The sequence below is a fragment of the Dipteris shenzhenensis genome, chromosome 10, assembly GCF_047967505.1.
Source record: "Dipteris shenzhenensis isolate YYH24624 ecotype China chromosome 10, Dip_SZ_1.0, whole genome shotgun sequence".
NCBI lineage: Eukaryota > Viridiplantae > Streptophyta > Polypodiopsida > Gleicheniales > Dipteridaceae > Dipteris > Dipteris shenzhenensis.
In genome coordinates, this window is record NC_141605.1 from 11,115,658 (window position 1) to 11,134,135 (window position 18,478).

Consider the following 18,478-nt stretch of genomic DNA (forward strand, 5'->3'; position numbering starts at 1 on the left):
ATTGCGGATTCATGGGTGATTGGAGGTGACTTTAACATGGTTGAGTTACCGTCAGACAAAAAAGGGGGTAGAGAAGGAGGACTTCACGCTTTGGAGAGAGCAGCTTGGGAAGCCTTCTTTTTCACTACTGTGGCAGAGATACTTGGTTGGACGATGCCTTTCTTATTCAGCCACAGTCCCTCCTGTTCTCTTGGTCGAACAGGAGGTAGCAAATGCCTATTCATGCATGCATTGACAGATTCTATGTAGATGATTGGGAACTAGATAGAGGTGGATCGGTATGCATTGCTGTTGAGGTTTCCACTTCAGACCACTTTCCTGTTGTGTTGGCTATCTCAGAGCCTCACTTGAGAGGCCGGTCTGCCAACATCAGGATTCCAGATTCCTTGTACACAGAGGAGGACCTTACAGAGGCAGCTCTGCAGATATGGGTTTCTCATGTCCAGGGTGGGCAGCCATTGCCATCACAGGTAGCTACTGCCCCTTCTGGTATTAGCGACTTCTACCTCTCAGTTGTTGTACTAGGAGATGAGATATTCTCGAACGTGAGATTGGTGTGCGCCAGCAATTGGCAGCTTTGTAGAGAGAACAGCAGAAATGGCCTTCAAATGCTTGGATTCAGGAGCGCCTTGCTGCAGCAAGGGCTCATCAGCAGGTATTGAGTGATCAGAGAGCAGAGTATGCCTTTCATGCACGAGAGTCCTGGATTCAGATGGGTGGCAAAGTCAATAAACACTTTTTCTCTACTCTTGGCCCTAGACATAGTAGAGAGTTAGTATCCCAGCTTATTGACTCACATGGGGTTTTACAGACAGATCCAGATGATGTCTTGTGCATAGCTTCAGATTTTTATGCCGCCCTTCTTACTGCTGATCTTGAGACACGGGAAAGAGAGGATGCTAGACAGGTTATTTGGCAGAGCATCCCTTTGTTGGTGAAACCGGATATGCATGTTTTGCTTGATGCACCTTTCACCAACACAGAGTTCAGCACTGCACTTTCAGCCCTTCACAAGTGCAAGTGCCCCAGTTCGGATGGCCTTACCCCTTCTTTTTTCATTGTATTTTGGGATATGATTGGAGACTACATTACTTCAGCCTTGCAGGGCATTTGGGACTCTGGTGAGATGCCCGAAAGGAGGTTGCCGAAATCTAGTGTCCCAGTGGAGGCCTATCACACTTCTTGGGACTTGTTACAAGATTCTGGCCAAGGCAATCAGCCTCCGATTGCAGCCCCTACTCCCAGATCTTATTCACGACACTCAGATGGGATTTATGCATGGCAGAAGCATTTTTGATAACATATTCTCTTTCTGGGAAGCTTCAGAGTGGGCCATGCTGAGCGGCCAAGGTCTAGCCATTCTACTTTTGGATTTTGAGAAAGCTTATGACAGAGTAGATTGGGGTTTTTTGGAGGGCACCTTCTACGTTTTGGCTTTACTGATGCTTGGATCAGTGGTGTTCTCTCTTTGTACAGATCAGTCCACAGCCAGGTACTTATTGGTGGGATAAGGGGTGAGAGATTTTAGATTTCGAGATCAGTCCGTCAGGGATGCCCCCTTGCTCTTTTTCTTTTTTTTGTTCGTGGCCGAAGCTATGAGTATCTATGTTAGATCTCAAGCTGACATCTTTGGGCTGAGACTTTCCATTAGAAGGGAAGAGGAGTTACTTGACAGCGAGTTGGCAGATGACACAGCAGTTTACTTGGATGCCACTCCATAGACGCTCTCTTCTTTCAAGACAGCATTGGATTTATTTTGCTTGGCGGCGGGGGCTCAGATAAATTGGCATAAATCCAATGGCTTTTGGATCAGTGATGAGGACACTCCAGTTTGGGGACTTGACATAGGATTCACTTGGGTTCAAAGGGGCGTGCCTGTCAGGTATTTGGGCCGCCAGGTCGGCTTGGATATTTCTTCCACGCAGCAGTTTGCTCCCGTGTTGGAGAGCATCAGGAGGAAGCTCCTTTTTTGGAGCTCCGCCAAGCTGATTGCCTCTAGAGTTGTGGTGGTCAACCAGTTCCTCTTGGCCATGGCCTGGTTTGTTTGTTCTTGCTGGTGCCGTTCTAGGGACTGCATCTCTCAGCTTAGGAGACCGATCAGAAATTTTCTTTGGAGTGGGCTTGATGGCACAGCAGATGCCTTAGCCAAGGGTGGCTTGGGAGACCCTCATCCTCCCTACACAGGATGGGGGTCTCAATATTATTGATCCAGATTTACAGTGCAGAGCTTTACTATGCGAGATGGTGGTGCGAGGACATATGCCAGGGCAGGAACTGTGGAAGGCATTAGCAGCATACAGAGGTGTACACCTTCTTCAGGAAGAGACTGGATGAGCAGTATCAGGCGGATCTTCACCAGAACACACCTCAAATCACCTTCGTCCCCTCTGCTATTCTGAAAGCATGGGCCAGTTTCAGGAGCACTCTTCGAAGGATTCCTCCTTCCTCTCGTGAAGAGATTGATAGACAACCCATCATGTGGATTGACACTATTTTAGATGATCATGGCAAACCACTTGGTGCCTCATTCTACATGCAGTGGTCCAGGTGGGCAAGGGGACCTGCATCATCTTTGGGGTCTTGGAAAGCTTTCCGCACGCTTCTAGAGGAGACCAAATCTCAGTTGACAGGACATCTCAGAGGGAGTGCAGGGAGGATCTTGCAGATTGAGGCAGCCCTTCCAGAGGATTGGGTAGACACAGATGATATGCCACTCACTTGCTCCACTTGGGCAGGTACTTTTACGAGAGGCGGTGTTCCGCTTCAGGTTTTGGCCTTTCGAGATGCACAGGAGGATGCTTTAGTTTTTAGTGTGCAGGATGGTGGCAGATTGCTCAGGTCCACAGAGGACATCTTGCTTGAGTCTGCTTTTCAGCCTATTACGGTTGTAGGTCTTTTGGTGCAGGGATCAGATTCAGAGTGGTTCCTCGACCCAGACCCCCGGCTACTCTCCACTGGGTCTTGGAGGCTTTGGCTCTACGGGGGAGTTCCCATCAGGTATTTGCAGCGGGACCCTGGAGAGTGGGAGTGGATTGACACAGGGCATCGAGAGAAGAGCATCCCCATCTTTCGTTACACGGTCAGTAATGCTAGGAGATTTCAGCTCAGTAGTAGAGGTTGGAGACCTTCTAGAGTTCCTCATTGGGAGACATTTGATATCATTGCGGATCTGCAAAGGTGCTTCTGGAAATCCCATAGGAATAGAAAGATCACTCTCTTCTTTTGGCTATCTATCCATGGTGGGATTGCAGTGAAGCTTTGGAGATCCAGGGTCGGAGCCGACCCTACTTGCCCTTATTGCCTCTTTGCTTCGGAGACTATTCAGCATTGTTTATGGGATTGTAGACAGGTGAGGATGATTTGGATGGGGGTAGCTAGGATTTTCAGTCACTTTGCCCACTCCCCATTCTTTATGACACGGGGCTCAGTGGCTTGGCTTTCTCTTGTAGGGCCTCAGGTATTCTACGAGAGACTTGACTCCTCTCGGGCCATTTTGGTTCGACATCATCAGATTGAGTCCTGTTCGTTGGATGTGGTACCACACCTTCCTTTTACAGTTGTACATGCATCTGTGGATACTTCTTGGGAGATTCTAGCGAGCATAGCATCCTGGCATATCTGGAGAGCCAGATGCATAGAGGCTTTGGAGGGTACTCAGGTTCATCCCTTGCACACTTTGGCTAGTATCTGGACAAACGCCGTACATACTTTGATGGCTGTATGGATGAGTATGTAGGGAGACTCCCGTGCAGCCTCAGCTAAGAGGGCTTCTTTCTTCAGGGAATGGAAAGATTCTCCTTTCTTCTCTGAGACTCCTACAAGGTTGAGGTGGCACTTTCAGCCTCAGCCTTGGTTGTTTTCCACTTCACTTTGAGGGGTTTTTATTTATCCTCATGATTTCATGATGTATTCTGCTTTGAGCTTGCTCTCACGGGTTTTTTTCTCTTACTTAATAGAAGTCTCTTTCTTGGAAAAAAAAAAGGTTTTCTCACAAGAATAATCCGCCTTTTTTTTTTTGGCAAAAAGAGACTTCTATTAAGTATTAAAGAAAAACCGTTAGAGCAAGCTCCATACGGGATACATCATGCAATGCACGAAAAGCTCAAGAGCCAAAAAGAAAGGATTGAGGCTGATAGTGCCATCTCAATCCGGTAGAAACCTCCGAGAAAAAGGGAGAACCCCTCCAAACTCGAAGAAATATAGTCCTTCTAGAAGAGGCTGCCCGTGAAGGGCCCTACATGCTAGCCCATATGGCTATTAAAGTATGAACCGTGTCAGTCCAAATACCCGTGAACACTTGTGATGGGTGTATAACCATGCGACCGAGCCCCAAGTCATGAAGAAAGGGGAAGTGTGAAAGATGCTGAGTATCCGAGCAACCCCTTTCCTAATAGTCCTCGCCTGACTGCAGTCCCAAAGGCAATGTCGCACTGACTCCTCTGCAAAATGGCATCGAGGACAAGTGGAATCATCTCCAAACCTTGATCTCCACAGGTTCACTGCAATCTCTCCATGAATAGAAAGCCAAAAGAAAAGAGTGATCTTTCTATTTCTGAGGGATTTCCAGAGCCTCCTCCAGAAATTTCTACGCAAATGTGCGGTGATGAAGAAGCTTTCCCAATGGGGGGCTCTGGAGGGAATCCAACCCCTACTGTTCAGCTGAAACCTCCTGGCATTACCAACCGTGAAACGAAAGAAGGGAATCCCCCTCTCTTGGTGCCCATGATCTATCCACTCCCACTCTCCTGGATCCCACTGCAAGCACGTGATAGGTGCACCTCCATATAACCACAACCTCCAGGATCCCAAGGCCAAGAGCAGAGGGTTGGGGTCTAAGTACCATTGCAAGCCCGCTCCATGGTCCACAAAACCAGCAATCCTGACAGGCTGAAAGGCAACCTCAGGAAGAATGCCATCCTTGGATGTAGAAAGTAAACCTCCATCCCCAACATCAAAGACCAGTGCGTCTTCCCCGAGACCTCGGAAAGCGATCACCTGTAAAGGAACTGATGTCCTCGAAAAAGCCCCCATCCAAGTGGTGGAAGTAATAGGCAACTCAACTGTCCATTCCACTGGGATGGCTGCATCTATCTGCTGAATCCTGCGTGCTACCCCTCTGAGGTGACTCACGGACTGCAGTCTCTGATCCTCAGGTAGCCTGATAAAAGATTTCCAAGTGCCTATTGTGTAGGCGGGGCCTCTCTTCCATTTAGACCACTGCATGTAATGGGAAGTGCCCAGTGGTCTGGCATGCTCGTCAAGAATACTATTATTCCAAATGATCGGCTGCCTATCAATCTCTTCAACGGTAGAAGGTGGAATCCTTCGAAGAGTGTTCCTGAAGCTCCCCCAAGCTTTCAGGATGGCAGTCATAAGAGGAGAGGCAGGAGATCTGAGAGGGGCTGATGTGAAAATCCAGCGAGGGCTGTCCACCCAATCATCTCCCAAGGTTGATGTGCAAGCCTGAATGAGTCCAAAAAAGAAATCCTTCCAAGGTTCCTGCCCAGCAGGCATGAGTCCCCTCACCACCACCTTACAAAGCAATGTCCTGCATTGCAAGTCTGGGTCAATGACATTAAGGCCCCCTTCACATGTAGGGAGAATAATGGTCTCCCAAGCCACCCTTGCTGCAACATCTACTGTGCCATCAAGTCCACTCCATAAAAAATTCATGAGTGGTCTGATGAGTTGAGTGATGCAATCCCTAGACTGGCACCAGCAAGAACACACAAACCAGGAGGTGGCCAAGAGAACCTGGTTCACTACCACAACTCTAGATGCAAGGTCGAGTTTGGTAGAGCTCCAGAAAAGGAGCTTTTTCCTTATACTTTCTAGTACTGGGGCAAACTGTTGTGCTGGAGAGATGCCCGATCCTACCTGGCATCCCCAATACCTTATAGGAACACCCCTCTGAATCCAGGAAAAACCAATGTCAACTCCCCCAGCCTGGACTGTCCTCATCATTGATCCAAAAGCCAAAGGATTTATGCCAGTTAATGTGTGCCCCTGCAGCTAAGCAAAAAATATCCAAGGCTGTCCGGAAAGAATCAAGTGATTGCAAGGAGGCCTCAATAAAAATAGTGTCATCAGCCAACAACTCACAGTCAAAAAGCTCCTGCTCCTGTCTCAAGGGCAATCTCATCCCAAAAAGCTCAGCCTGAGATCTAAGGAAGATACTCATAGCTTCTGCCACAAAAAGAAAGAGGAAGGGGGCTAAAGGGCATCCCTGACGAACTGATCTGGAAATCTAAAACCTGTCACCCCTTACCCCTCCAATCAAAACCTAGTTGTGGGCTGACCTGTAAAGGGAGGCGACCCCTCTGATCCAAGCATCTGAAAATCCAAACCGTAGAAGAGTGCCCTCAAGAAAACCCCAATCTACTCTATCATAGGCTTTCTCGAAGTCCAAGAGTAAAACTGCTAGCCTCTGCCCACTCTGCATAGCCCACTCTGTGGCTTCCCAAAAGGAAAAGATGTTATCAAAAATGCTCCTGCCATGCACAAAGCCTGTCTGAGTATCATGGATGAGGTCTGGAACAAGGGGCTGAAGTCGGATGCTGATCGCCCTTGCAAGGATTTTGTAAAGAGTGCCCAAAAGAGTGATGGGTTTCCAATGGGATACAAAATTCATGTTGCCACCTTTTGGGATAAGGTGAATGAGTCGCTCGGTCAATGAGTCAGGCATCTCACCCGAGTCCTAATGCCCTGCAGGGCTGAAGTAATATGATCTATCCCAAAAGGCTATAAAAAAAGGAGTAAGACCATCGGAACCAGGGCTTTTGCCCTTATGAAGGGCAGAGAGAGCAATCTTGAATTCTGTGTTGGTAAAGCGTGCATCAAGTGAGCATAACTTCTCTGGGGTGACCAACACAGGTAAACTCTACCAAACTTCATCTCTAGCCACCTCTCTGGCCTATGAGTTCGGATCTGCGGAAAGTAGGGAGGTATAGAAAGTTGTCGCTAAATGCATGACGGTTTCCGAATGGGACTGCAAAACGCCGTCAGAGTCAAAAAGTTGCTTGACACTCTCTCTACTATGTCTGGAACCAAGTGTAGAGAAAAAGTGTTTATTGACTCTCCCTCCCATCTGTATCCAAAAGGACTCCTGTGCATGGAAGGCATACTCTACTCTCTGATCAAGCAAGGTCTGCAAGTGAGCCCTTGCCGCAGCAAGGCGCTCCTATATCCAAGCATCTGATGGTCGTTTCTGCTCCTCCCTCTGTAGGGCTGCCAACTGCCGGCGGATACCGATCTCTCGCCTGAGTACCTCCCCTCGCCGAGCACTAGCAACGGAGTGATAGAAGTCACTGATACTGGCAAGTGCTGTGGCCACAAGTGAAGGACCGGCCACCCCCCCCTGCATATGGGAAACCCAGATCTCCAACACTACCATTTGATTCAAGGAAAATGAGAAAACAGGAACAAATAGGAAGGCTTGTAAGCAGCAAGGCTTTACAAAGAGGAAAGGACAGCAGGGATAGTACGGATTGACAAAAAGTATGTGCAGTACAAATTTCTGACACATTGTATGGGCAGTATGGATTTCTGACACGGTACGGACGGCTTGCACGGATTTTTTGACATGTTGTACGGATGGCCTGTACGGATTTTTTGACAACCTATATGGATTTTTTGACACGTTGTACAAACAACTTGTATGGATTTTTGACACGCTGTATGGACGACTAGTACGGAATTTTTGACATAGTATGGAAATTCGTACAGATTTTTTGACCGTACAGGTTTTCGTATGGGAAAAAGCATTAAATCATTTTAGGAGGACTATCCAAGGCAAATAACCTTTATTGACCCAACACACATCATTCATTTCATTCATTTTTTGGAAAACAACCCTGGGCAGAGTACCCAAATATTACTAACCATTATCTATCACTTCAGAGAGTGATGGATCATTCAATGAACATATAAAGCTAGTCGGTCAGGTCCAATAGATGTGGCGTAAAGATTCTCGAGCTTGGATTTGATTTTCGTGGTTGAAGTAGTGAGGTCAAAGTGATGAAGTAAATTGTTATCCAACCTCACACTAATAAGATCCAATGACCGATTACCTTGCTCGGTACCTTGTATAAATTCCTAGCTAAAGCTATGAGCCTTTGTTTGCCACCCTTTCTCCCAGATCTTATCCATGATGCACATACGGGTTTTGTGCATGGCAGGAGCATCTTTGATAACATCTTCTCATTTTGAGAGGATTTGGATTGGGCCATGCAGAATGGCCACAGGCGGCGGGCCATTCTACTCTTGGACTTTGAGAAAGCTTATGACAGGGTAGACTGGGGCTTTCTGGAAGGCACACTTACTTGCTTTGGTTTCTCAGATGCATGGATCAAAGGGGTGTCAACCCTCTACAGATCAGCCCATAGCCAAGTTCTTATTGGTGGAGTCAGGGGGGACATGTTTGAGATTACCAGATCAGTCCGTTAGGGATGCCCCTTAGTCCCCTTTCTATTGCTTTTTGTGGCTGAGGCTATGAGCTATTACATTAGAGCTCAAGCCGGTATTGTAGGGCTCAGGCTTTCTCTGAGGCAGGAGGATGAGCTCTTAGATAGTGAGTTGGTAGCAGCTGACACGGCTGTTTTTTTTAATGCCGCTCCATAGACACTGACTTCATTCAGGACAGCATTGGATTTTTTTTGCATTGCGGCAGGTGCACACATTAATTGGAACAAATCCAATGGCTTTTGGATTAGTGATTGATGAGGACACTCCAAACTGGGGGAATGACATAGGGTTAAATTGGATTCAGAGGGGAGTCTACGTCAGATATCTAGGATGCCAGGTTGGGGTGGGCATCTCTCCGGCACAACAGTTCGCTCCCGGGTTGGAGAGTATGAGGAGGAAACTCATCTTTTGGAGTTCAGCCAGACTTGACCTTGCATCTTGAGTTGTGGTTGTGAACTAGGTATTATTGGCCACTGCTTGGTTTGTTTGCTCATGTTGGTGTGGATCTAGAGGTTGTATCGCTTAGCTCATGAGACCTATCAAGAACTTCCTATGGAGTGGTTTAGATGCCGCCTCAGATGTTGTATCCAGGGTGACTTGGGAGACCCTCATTCTCCCCACAGGAGGAGGTCTCAATATTATTGACCTGAACTTGCAGTGCATGGCCTTGCTCTGCAAGTTTGTAGTACGTGGATTGATGCCTGGACAAGAGCCTTGGAAAGATTTTCTGTCATGCATCATTCAGTCTTGTACCCCTTCTCATGGGGGAGATTGGATGGACAGCAGCAAATGGATCTTTACTTCAGCCCATTTGAAATCTCCCCCTTCCCCTCTCATGGCTGCTCAAATATCTGGTAGAAACCCTTTTGGGTCCACGTGAATCCAAAGCACGTCTCCCACTCAGTTGTTTGGCTTTCCCTTTTGGGGCCTCAGGTTTTCTTTGAGAGGATGGCTCATCATGAGCTATAGATATCAGATGACACTTGATTGAGCCATGTTCCCTGCACGTTGTTCCTGCCTCAACCTTTAGGGTTGTGCATACCTCAGTGGACTCTTCTTGGGAGATACTAGCGAGTATATCAGCATGGCATATATGGAGATCTAGATGCACAAAGGCATTGGATGGTGGATCCCAGGTTCACCCCCCTCAAGCTATGGCCAGTATATTGACAGACACTATACACACACTGATGGCCATTTGGATGGGATTCAAGGGTCCTCTCGAGTAGGTTTTGCTAGGAGGGCTGCTTTCTTTAGGGAATAGAGGGATTCTGCCTTTTCCGAGTCTTGCACAGGGTTGAGATGGCATTTTCAGCCTCAACCTTGGTTATTTTTGTTAGGAAATGGAGTCAATTTGAGTGACTTTTAGTGAGTTTCTATTGAGTTCTAGAGTAGTACTATACTACTTTATATCCTAGAGTGCCACGTATCACTATGGGACTTATCCCACACACATTTGACACTTAGAATGTGTGTGCGCCTATCCTATAAAGGCATTGTACTTTCTCATGTCAAATCAATCAAGCCTCAAGCCTTTCTTGATCATGTAAGTACTTTGCTTTGGTTGTACATTTCTTTCTAGCATTCTTTCATTTCCATTATGTTTGCCTAGTCTTGCTTTTCTACTTTCTCTTCCATTCCATGTCTTGCATCTTCAATTTCGTCTCTCTTTTTTAGGAGATTTTTCATGCACGCCATGATGTATGACCGCATTGAGCTTGCTTTGGCGAGTTGCATTCCAACTTAACAGAAGTCTATTTTTGCAAAAAATAATTAATATGTGCACCTGCTGCCAAACAGAAGATCCAAGGCTTCCCTGAATGAGGTGAGATTGTGTGTATTGGCATCCGAAAAAACAGCAGTATCATCAGCCAACTCACTGTCTAGAAGTTACTCATTTTGTCTCAGAGGTAGCCTCAGCCCAATATCTCCTTGAACTCTCAAAAATAAACTCATCGCTTCAGCCACAAATAAATAGAGAAAAGGAGCAAGAGGGCATCCCTGACGGATTGATTTGGAAATCTGAAACATCTCTCCCTTTACACCTCTAATAAGTACCTAGCTGTGGGCTGATTTGTACAGGGAGGAGACCTCCCTAATCCATGCATTGGAGAATCCAAACTCTAGTAAGAGGGTACCCTCCAGATAACCCCAATCTGCTTTGTCATAAGCTTTTTCAAAATCCAGAAGTAGAATGGCAAGCCTTTGGCCACTGTGCATAGCCCACTGAGAAGCTTCCCAAAAAGAGAAAACGTTTTCAAATATACTTCTGCCATGGAAGAAAGGGCTGCATACGCAAAGTAATGCTTTGGCCAAAATCTTATAACAAGTTCCCAAAAGAGTGATGGGCCTCCATTAGGATATTAAATTCCAGCAACCTCCCTTTGGGATGAGGTGAATGAGACCCTCTGTTAGCGAATCGGGCATAGTATTAGAGTCCCATATGCCTTGCAGTGTTGAGTTCAAGTGATCCCTAGTCATATCCCAAAAAAAATAAAGAAGGCAACAATCCATTTGAACCCGGGTATAGGCCAATGCAAATGCAACCTCCTCAGTCAAAGGCCTAATCATCCACGCAGAACCTGTCTATCCTCGCATGAATGGGAATAAGCAACCTCCATCTTGTATAAATACCCCATAATGGAATGAAGCCCACACTCTTTGGGACATGGTATTGAGTTCTACTTTGGTATTCCAAGCAATTGTCTCCAAGTGTCCATGCTTCCTTGCACTCCACATCCAAAAGCATGTCCTAACCTTGCAACTACTACTCCCCTCTCCTCCAACCTTGCAACTCATCCTCTCCCTCTCTTCCTCCCCCCTCCTCCTCCTCCTCCTCCCTTCTCCTCCTCCCTCCTCCTCCTCCTTCTCCTCCCTCCACCTCCTCCCTTGTCCTCCCTCCCTCCTCCTCCTCCCTTCTCCTCCTCCTTCTCCTCCCTTATCCTCCTCCCCCTCCTCCCTTCTCCTCTCTCTCCTTCCCCCCCATGCTCTTACACCTGCTTCCTCTCCCACTCCTATGCTCCCCCTAAATCCATAGTCCCTCTCAACCCTTGACCTCCATGATCCACGAGGGAGATCAGTTCTCCACCATGTACTCTACTCTAAACCTTGGATCCTCCTTCTAACCCTTAAATCCTTTTGAACCCTAGAGCCTCTTCTAAACTCTAGAACCTCTCTCTAAAGCTTGGAACCTCCTTCTAGACCCTGAACCTCCCTCTAACCCTTAAACTCCTCCTAAACCCTTCAACCCCCAATGAAGGTGAAAGCCTTCACTACCCCAACCATGATGATGCACGTTCCTTTCACGCATGCATGCACTATGTTTGCTTACCACATTTGAGCCTATGTCTGTCATTGGAATACAACCCGAGATCCTAAGGTACACTTATACTATAAACAATAACACCAAAATATGTGTAGGTGACAAAAAGCCTCGGAACCCTGCATACTGAGAATACCCTACTCTTCCTCTGCAGAAGCCATGGGAAAGAGCCAACAGTGGTGTAGGGTAGACTACAACTTCGTCTATTTTGGAGTTTTTGGTGTGTTCTAGTACTTGGACTATATATACCAAGTACTTGTACTTCCTTTGGTTATCTAGTGAATGTATGCCTCCTTCTCTTCCCCCTTTTTTATATGATTCCCCCTTTTTTATCTAAAGGTAATTCCACCATGTTGAAATCACCTCCAATAATCCAAGAATCTGCAATGGGGACCCAAGATAAAATCTCTTTCCAAAAAGTACACGTTCCCCTCTATTATTTGGGGCATACAGATTGAGAAGGCCAACCTTACAATCTCCAATCAATAAAAAATCCACTGAGCTTTGGAGGGGATAATGACACCATGTCCCACAACAAGGGAAAGAATAGAAGTTGAAACTGTGATGCAAGTTCCACCCCTAGTGCCCACGGAAGGTGTTCAAAAAGTATGACCATAAAGTAATTTACCTGACTTTGCGTAATCTCTGGCATAAAGAGTATATCAATAGGTCCCCCAGTGACACCTGGGTGAAGCTGATCACAAATCAGCTATCTCTAGAGGCAATGAGGCACACTGTCCAAGCCCTGTATGTTCCAGCTAACAATCCTCATTGGCGAGAGGATTTGGCGTGGAATACCTTGCCCGACCTTGTGGCTGAAACAACTACCTCCTATGCCAAAGATTGCTTAGAATAGCTCTGCAGAGGAGGGAAATCCACTAAGGACAAAGCCCCCACTCCCATGGAAGTAGACATCTGGTCAACCAAAATGCCCAATACTACACCCTTAGACTGTCCAAACTCTAGGAGAGAGAGAGTTTCTCCGATCCAAAAAGGGCATCAGAGTGGCAAGAATCCCTACATGTGCCAATGGAGAGGAAGCAGGGACCAATCCCTTCCCTCTATCAATAAAAGGTGACTCTGGAACATAAGAGAGAAGTGGTTTTTTGGAAGAGGGAGGAGAGGCTGGGTGAGGGAGAGAAGGATCCGCAACAAGAACAATGGCCTCATCCAAAAATGGAGCTAGGTCATCACTAGCAACGGCTACCTGACCACTGGTCATGAGGCTCGAGACCTTGTTTGTAGTTGGAACATTGGAAGGAGGTGTAGGTACAAGGTCAAAGGGAGGAGAAGGGTCCTCCTGATCTATAGGGGGGATGAGTTGCTACTTTGACTGCTACCCACCGTGGAGCTACCGGAGGTGGACGAGTAGCATACGCCTAGTGGGTCGGATGTGTCTAATGCATGGAAGGTGCTGAAGGAGCTCTCTATCAAATAGCTGCACCTGAAGATTTGTTAGGGCTTTTCTATGTCTTCAGGCAATCTCTAGCAAAGTGCCCAAAAGGTCTGCAAATAGGACACTGGTCATGTCTGCCTGTGGTCTCTACTCTTTGCCGAAAGAGAGAGCCATTTGGACGCTGGACCATAACATAATCATCTGAAATATTAGGGTCTGCCACAATGACCCTAACTCTAGGAACCCTATCCAATCTGGCTGCCTCCGCTGCAGAGAAGGTGAACCAGGGAGGGGGGGGGATCTTTGTGACTTGCCAAAATATGCTCCAATGGATGCTAAAAGTTGATGGTAGACCTGTGGGAGACATGGTATGTGAAGCAAAGTACACATGCATAATCAGCATGCCATATCAGCACTCTTACTGGCTTTATGAATGACATGTATAATTTCTCATGCATCTTCATCATGAAGCTGGTCTTCAATAGAATTTCCCAATGTGAATTAGGTTCACTATCTCCATTGTCAAACTTTCTGCTGAGTGATACATCATTGCAGCTCACTGGTTTTTGGTAACTCATAGAAGAACAGTTTCTTAATATATTCTCAGCCAACAATATATTTCTTTCTAGGACACAATCTCATGTCAAAGCTTGATGCTGAAAGGTTAAATGCTGGACGTAAATACTGCTTGTGCAAAATAATTGTGCCTGGAAAAAATCAAAGCACAAAGCGAATCTTCTATCATTGAAGCAAATCCCATATGCTATTTTTAGCAAGGAACAGTCATTCCCCAGTAACTATTTTAACCTTAATGAATGGGTCTTTGATGTAGGTTCATTAAGTTTACTTTTGACAACAGGATTGCAATACTTTTTTCGGCCATAATCAGTATCTTCTTTCTTATTTGGTAAGCTTTCTTATTTGAGTATTTTTCTTTGTTATCTAATGTTTGTTACATCTTTGGCTGCTGGGTTTTCATCAAAAGGGTATACAATCTCTCTTGAACCATGTAGGTTGGGAGCTCAAGTCACTTGGGGGTCTTATCTCCAGAAAGCTCAAACTGATCACATCTCTTCTTATGGTTTGGGAAATCAAGTGCTCCATTTATCATGGGATAATCCTTTTAAGTGGCACATATGTCCATACTTAAGGTTAGACTCAAGCAGCTTGTTTTTCAGTTCTGCTGAATTGGAACAGGCAGATCATGCATCCGTGGTTGGAAATGTGATAGAAGAATTGCCCATCTGAACTTGTCCTGTTTATGAATGGGAGTGGGAGTGGATTGACCCAAGAAATCACGAGAAGAACCTTGTGGGAAAGGTTTTTGCGATGAGTAGTGCTCTGTACTAGTGGTCTACTCTTTTTGGTACGTTATATCCTGGATAAATACTCAATGAAGGAAAAGAATGCCAACAATGAGATGTAAGTGAACAAATAAGATGGTTTCTGCTCTATAAACTTTTTGGTTTGTGCCATTATGGACTCTGGATGTGTACAAAAAGAAGCAAAAGACTTCCAAAAGACAATGTAAGTAAACAAATAAAATGGTTTCAGCTTTGTAAGAGTTTTGAATATCTCTGCATGATCTTAAGGAAAATCAAGAAGGAAGGTGGAAGAAAACATGAAGGAGAGAGATGGAGAAGATGACGACATGGCAATTTTGGAAGCTTTAGAGGCTCATGGAGGTTGGAATGGGTCTAATACCACGTGTTGGAGTAGCATGGTGACAAGATAGAGGCAACAAGATGAACAATGAAGTTTGTTTATTCATTGAGAGAGTGTCATTATATAGACACTGGGTACATCCATAGATTACATCATATGTGAGCTCAATAGTGATCATCTAGATCCACAATGTAAAAACATTATTATAGGCTAAATTACAGAATTGCCCCTTCACAAATGTTTACAGAAATCCTGAAATACTTTTATAGCACTCTTAATGTGATTGTGAGAATATACTTTCATATTTCAACATTTCCAACTTACAAGGTCTAAGACAAAAACTAACCTGTTCAATATATCCACTTCAAACTCTAATAAGTGTGCCAAGAGTACAAGGAGTAATCTGATATTTTCATGTGTCATTTCTTCCATGTGTGCACAGGATTCTCTGATATTCTCATGTGTCATATCTCCATAATCATTCTATTGATAATGATCAATTAATTTAGGTTATCTGGCACAAATCACTCTCTAGATTTACAGGTGTTTCATGATCTTGCAAGTGACACAATCAATTCCTATATCTATAGGCAAGCACAATCTTCAGCCCCATTCAATACAAAGAGCACAAGGTTTCAGCTTTATCTTATGGTATATGCATGGGACTCTTTGAATATGTTTGCTTGCACTTGAGCATTATATCAGAAGATCTGATAGAGAAGTCTCAGATGTGTAGAATGTCTTTTGAAGCATCTTTATCCATATCCAACCAAGATTACACTCCACTTATGGAGTGAGAAGGTACATGATATGGAGAGGCTTTGTAAACAAGGAATTTTTTATTACTATTTTAAGGTGTGTTGGTTGATGAGTACAGTATGTAGAATTTCAAGATGGAAAATTCAAATGCTAAGGCACATGATGGAATGAAAAAGAACCTATAAAGATATGCCTCTCTCAAGTCCAATAAATATTTACATGAAATTAAAGTTGTTCCTCCCTACAAGATTTCTTGGGGAGGCAGTGAAGATGGAACGGTCATCCCCGCTGCTCCTCCCCCTCTAGCTGCCCTCTCCCTTCATCCCCGCTGCTCCTCCCCCTCTAGCTGCCCTCTCCATTTAGCCCCTCCCCCTCAGCCCTGCCCTCCCGGCCTCCTCTCCCTCTTCTACCCGCCTCGCTCCTCTCCCCTCCCCGCCTCCTCCCACCCCCCCCCCCTCCCATTTCCCTCTTCTCACCTCCTCCCCCCCTCCCCCTCTTTGCCTACCCCCTCTCCGCCTCCTCCCTCCCCGCCTCCTCTCCCCGTCGCCTCCCCTCTCTCCGTCTAATCCTCTTGGCCGTCTTCTCCTCCCTGGCATCCCCTCAGCCTCCTTCTCCCTCCCTCCTCTCTGTCTCCTCCCGGCTGCCTCCTCCTTCCCGGCAGCCCTCCCTCTCATCCTCCTCCTCCTTCCTTCCCAGGCAGCCTACTGCGGAAGGATCTTTTTCAAGTGTTTGAGTCGGCCTTACCCACCTCGATTGGTGATGGCTCTTCCTTCAACCAATCTCCGTCCACTCCCACCGGCCGCAAAAATAGTGATTTTTTCAAAAGACGAGTTGTAATAGCTTAAAAAAGATGCAGAGCAAGAGAGTTTGACCTCACTCTTTGCTCGCATCCATGGATCCCACCCTTCCAGATTACAGGCCAGGGACTGGATGCTCTCCGCTTTACATGAAGACCTCTGAGGGCACCTCACATATGTTTGGGCAAGGATTCTTCCACATTGTTTTCGACTCCTTGGAGGTAGCAGGTACAATGCTTCAGGCTAGCCTGTTAGCACTTAGCTCCATAAGGATTTTTTTGACCCCTTTCTCCTTGGGGTTTGATCTTGTTGAGGAGGATAGCTGGATGACATCACTCTTCATCAGATTTCCCGGCCTTCCTCAAGTGTACCATCAACTTTTGCATTCCATTGGAGCCGCCTTTGGGATGGTTACCAAGATCCCCCCTCTCCCTAGGATGCCTTCCTCAACAGTAGAGGCAGTCAGGTCGGATGGGGTAATGCATTTTAGGGTCATTGTCTTTGACCCTAACATTTCGGATGACCACTGAAGAGACATGGCAGTAGGAGAATGCCAAGCTAACTAGGAACGGAATGGAAATATGGAAAGCATAATGGAAAGAACAAGTGCTAGGCAATGATAACCAAAATACTCACATGATATAAAGCTTGATGTTGATTGATGTGAAAAGACTCAAGACAAGTACAACACTATATAGTGTGACACTAGACTCTAGAAAGCCATAGTGTATATGGGATATCTCCCAATATGACACGTGGCATGTCTAGGAGTCACTAGACTCTAAAACACCCCCTAGATACCTAGTACACTCATTTTTGACTCACTTTGGCTTCATATTCCAACACCCCCCCATGAAGGCAAGGTGAGAGACTACTGGAATGGAACCAAGAACAGAACATGACAATGGTGGTCATCAAAACTGTGCATGCTGTCCGATTTTGGAACTGCTGCTGCTCCCCGCTCCTCCTGCTCCCCTCCTCTCCCTGCTCGACTGCTGCTCTCCTCTCCCCGCTCCTCCTGCTCCCCTCCTCGCTGCCCCCTCCCTTCCCTCCTGCTGCTCCTCCTCCCTGCTGCTGCTCCTCTCCCCGCTCCTCCTGATTCTTCTCTCCCCGCTCCTCCTGCTCCTCGCTGCCCCCTCCCTTCCCTCCTCGCTGCCCCCTCCTACCTGCGCTGCCCTCTCCCCTGCGCTGCCCCATCCCCCACGCTGCCCTCTCCCCTGCGCGCTGCCCCTCCCTCCTACCTGCTGCAACCTCCCCCCCTGCGCTGCAGTCTGCTCCCCCCCGTGGCAGCCTGCTGCTTCTCCCCCCCCGCTGCAGCCTTTCCCCTCCTCTCCCCCCTTGCTCTTCCTTGCTCCTCCCCGCTCCTCCCCTCTCCTCTCCTCCTCTCCTCCTCTCCTCCTTCCCCTCTCCTCTACTCCTCTCCTCCCCCTCTCCTCCACTCCTCTCCTCTATCCTCCCCTCTTCTCCCCTCCTCCTCCTTGCTGCCCCCTTGCTGACTCCTCCTTGGCTTCTTCTTCTCTCTCCCTTCTTCCTCACCCACTCCTTCATCTAGAGTACCCGTGCTCTCTTATAGGGGTCCCATGGGTTTCAGGAAAGCGGACGGAGTTTTTTATTTTTTGTGTTTGAATCGGCCAACACACCTCGATTGTCAAATGGGTTCCCATTCAGTCAATCCGTCTCCACTCATACCGGCCGCGAGAACTGTCACTTTTTCAAAAGACGAGCTATAGTAGTTGCAAAAGGATTTGGAGCATGAGTGTTCCACGACTCCCTTCGCATGCATTCATGGCTCACACCCCTCCAAGTCACAAGCTAGAGATTGGATGCTGGCGGCGCTTCCTCAAGACCTCGCCCCCCACCTCAAGGATGTTCGTTTGTTGGGACGGGGTTTCTTTCAGGTGTGCCTAGATTCCCCGAACGTCATGAGAGACCTGCTACAAGCCAGGTTTCTACTTCTAGGCTATAGGAGGAATTTTTTGTTTCCTTTTCAACTGGGATTTGACCCAGTTGAAGAGGACAAGCAGGGAGTTTCTATTTTCATCAAGTTCACTGGTCTTCCCTCAGTCTATCACCGGC

At 46.7% G+C, this 18,478-nt stretch overlaps 1 protein-coding gene across 2 annotated transcripts in view; it reads left to right on the forward strand.

The window, feature by feature from the left end:
* The window catches only part of LOC147897395 (uncharacterized), a 200,807-nt gene extending 186,330 nt beyond the window's left edge, over window positions 1–14,477 (forward strand). Inside the window, exons 7-8 of one of the 2 annotated variants that reach the window (XR_015541713.1) lie at window positions 14,014–14,088; window positions 14,195–14,239. Coding sequence is in view for 1 of the 2 variants with exons in the window: in XM_087380967.1 (XP_087237093.1) it covers window positions 14,014–14,088; window positions 14,195–14,429 (310 nt within the window). In the remaining variant the exon portion in view is untranslated. Of the gene's footprint in view, window positions 1–14,013; window positions 14,089–14,194 lie in introns of both variants that reach the window. The other variant, XM_087380967.1, reaches the window with a different exon arrangement.
* The last annotated feature ends 4,001 nt before the right edge of the window (window positions 14,478–18,478 follow it).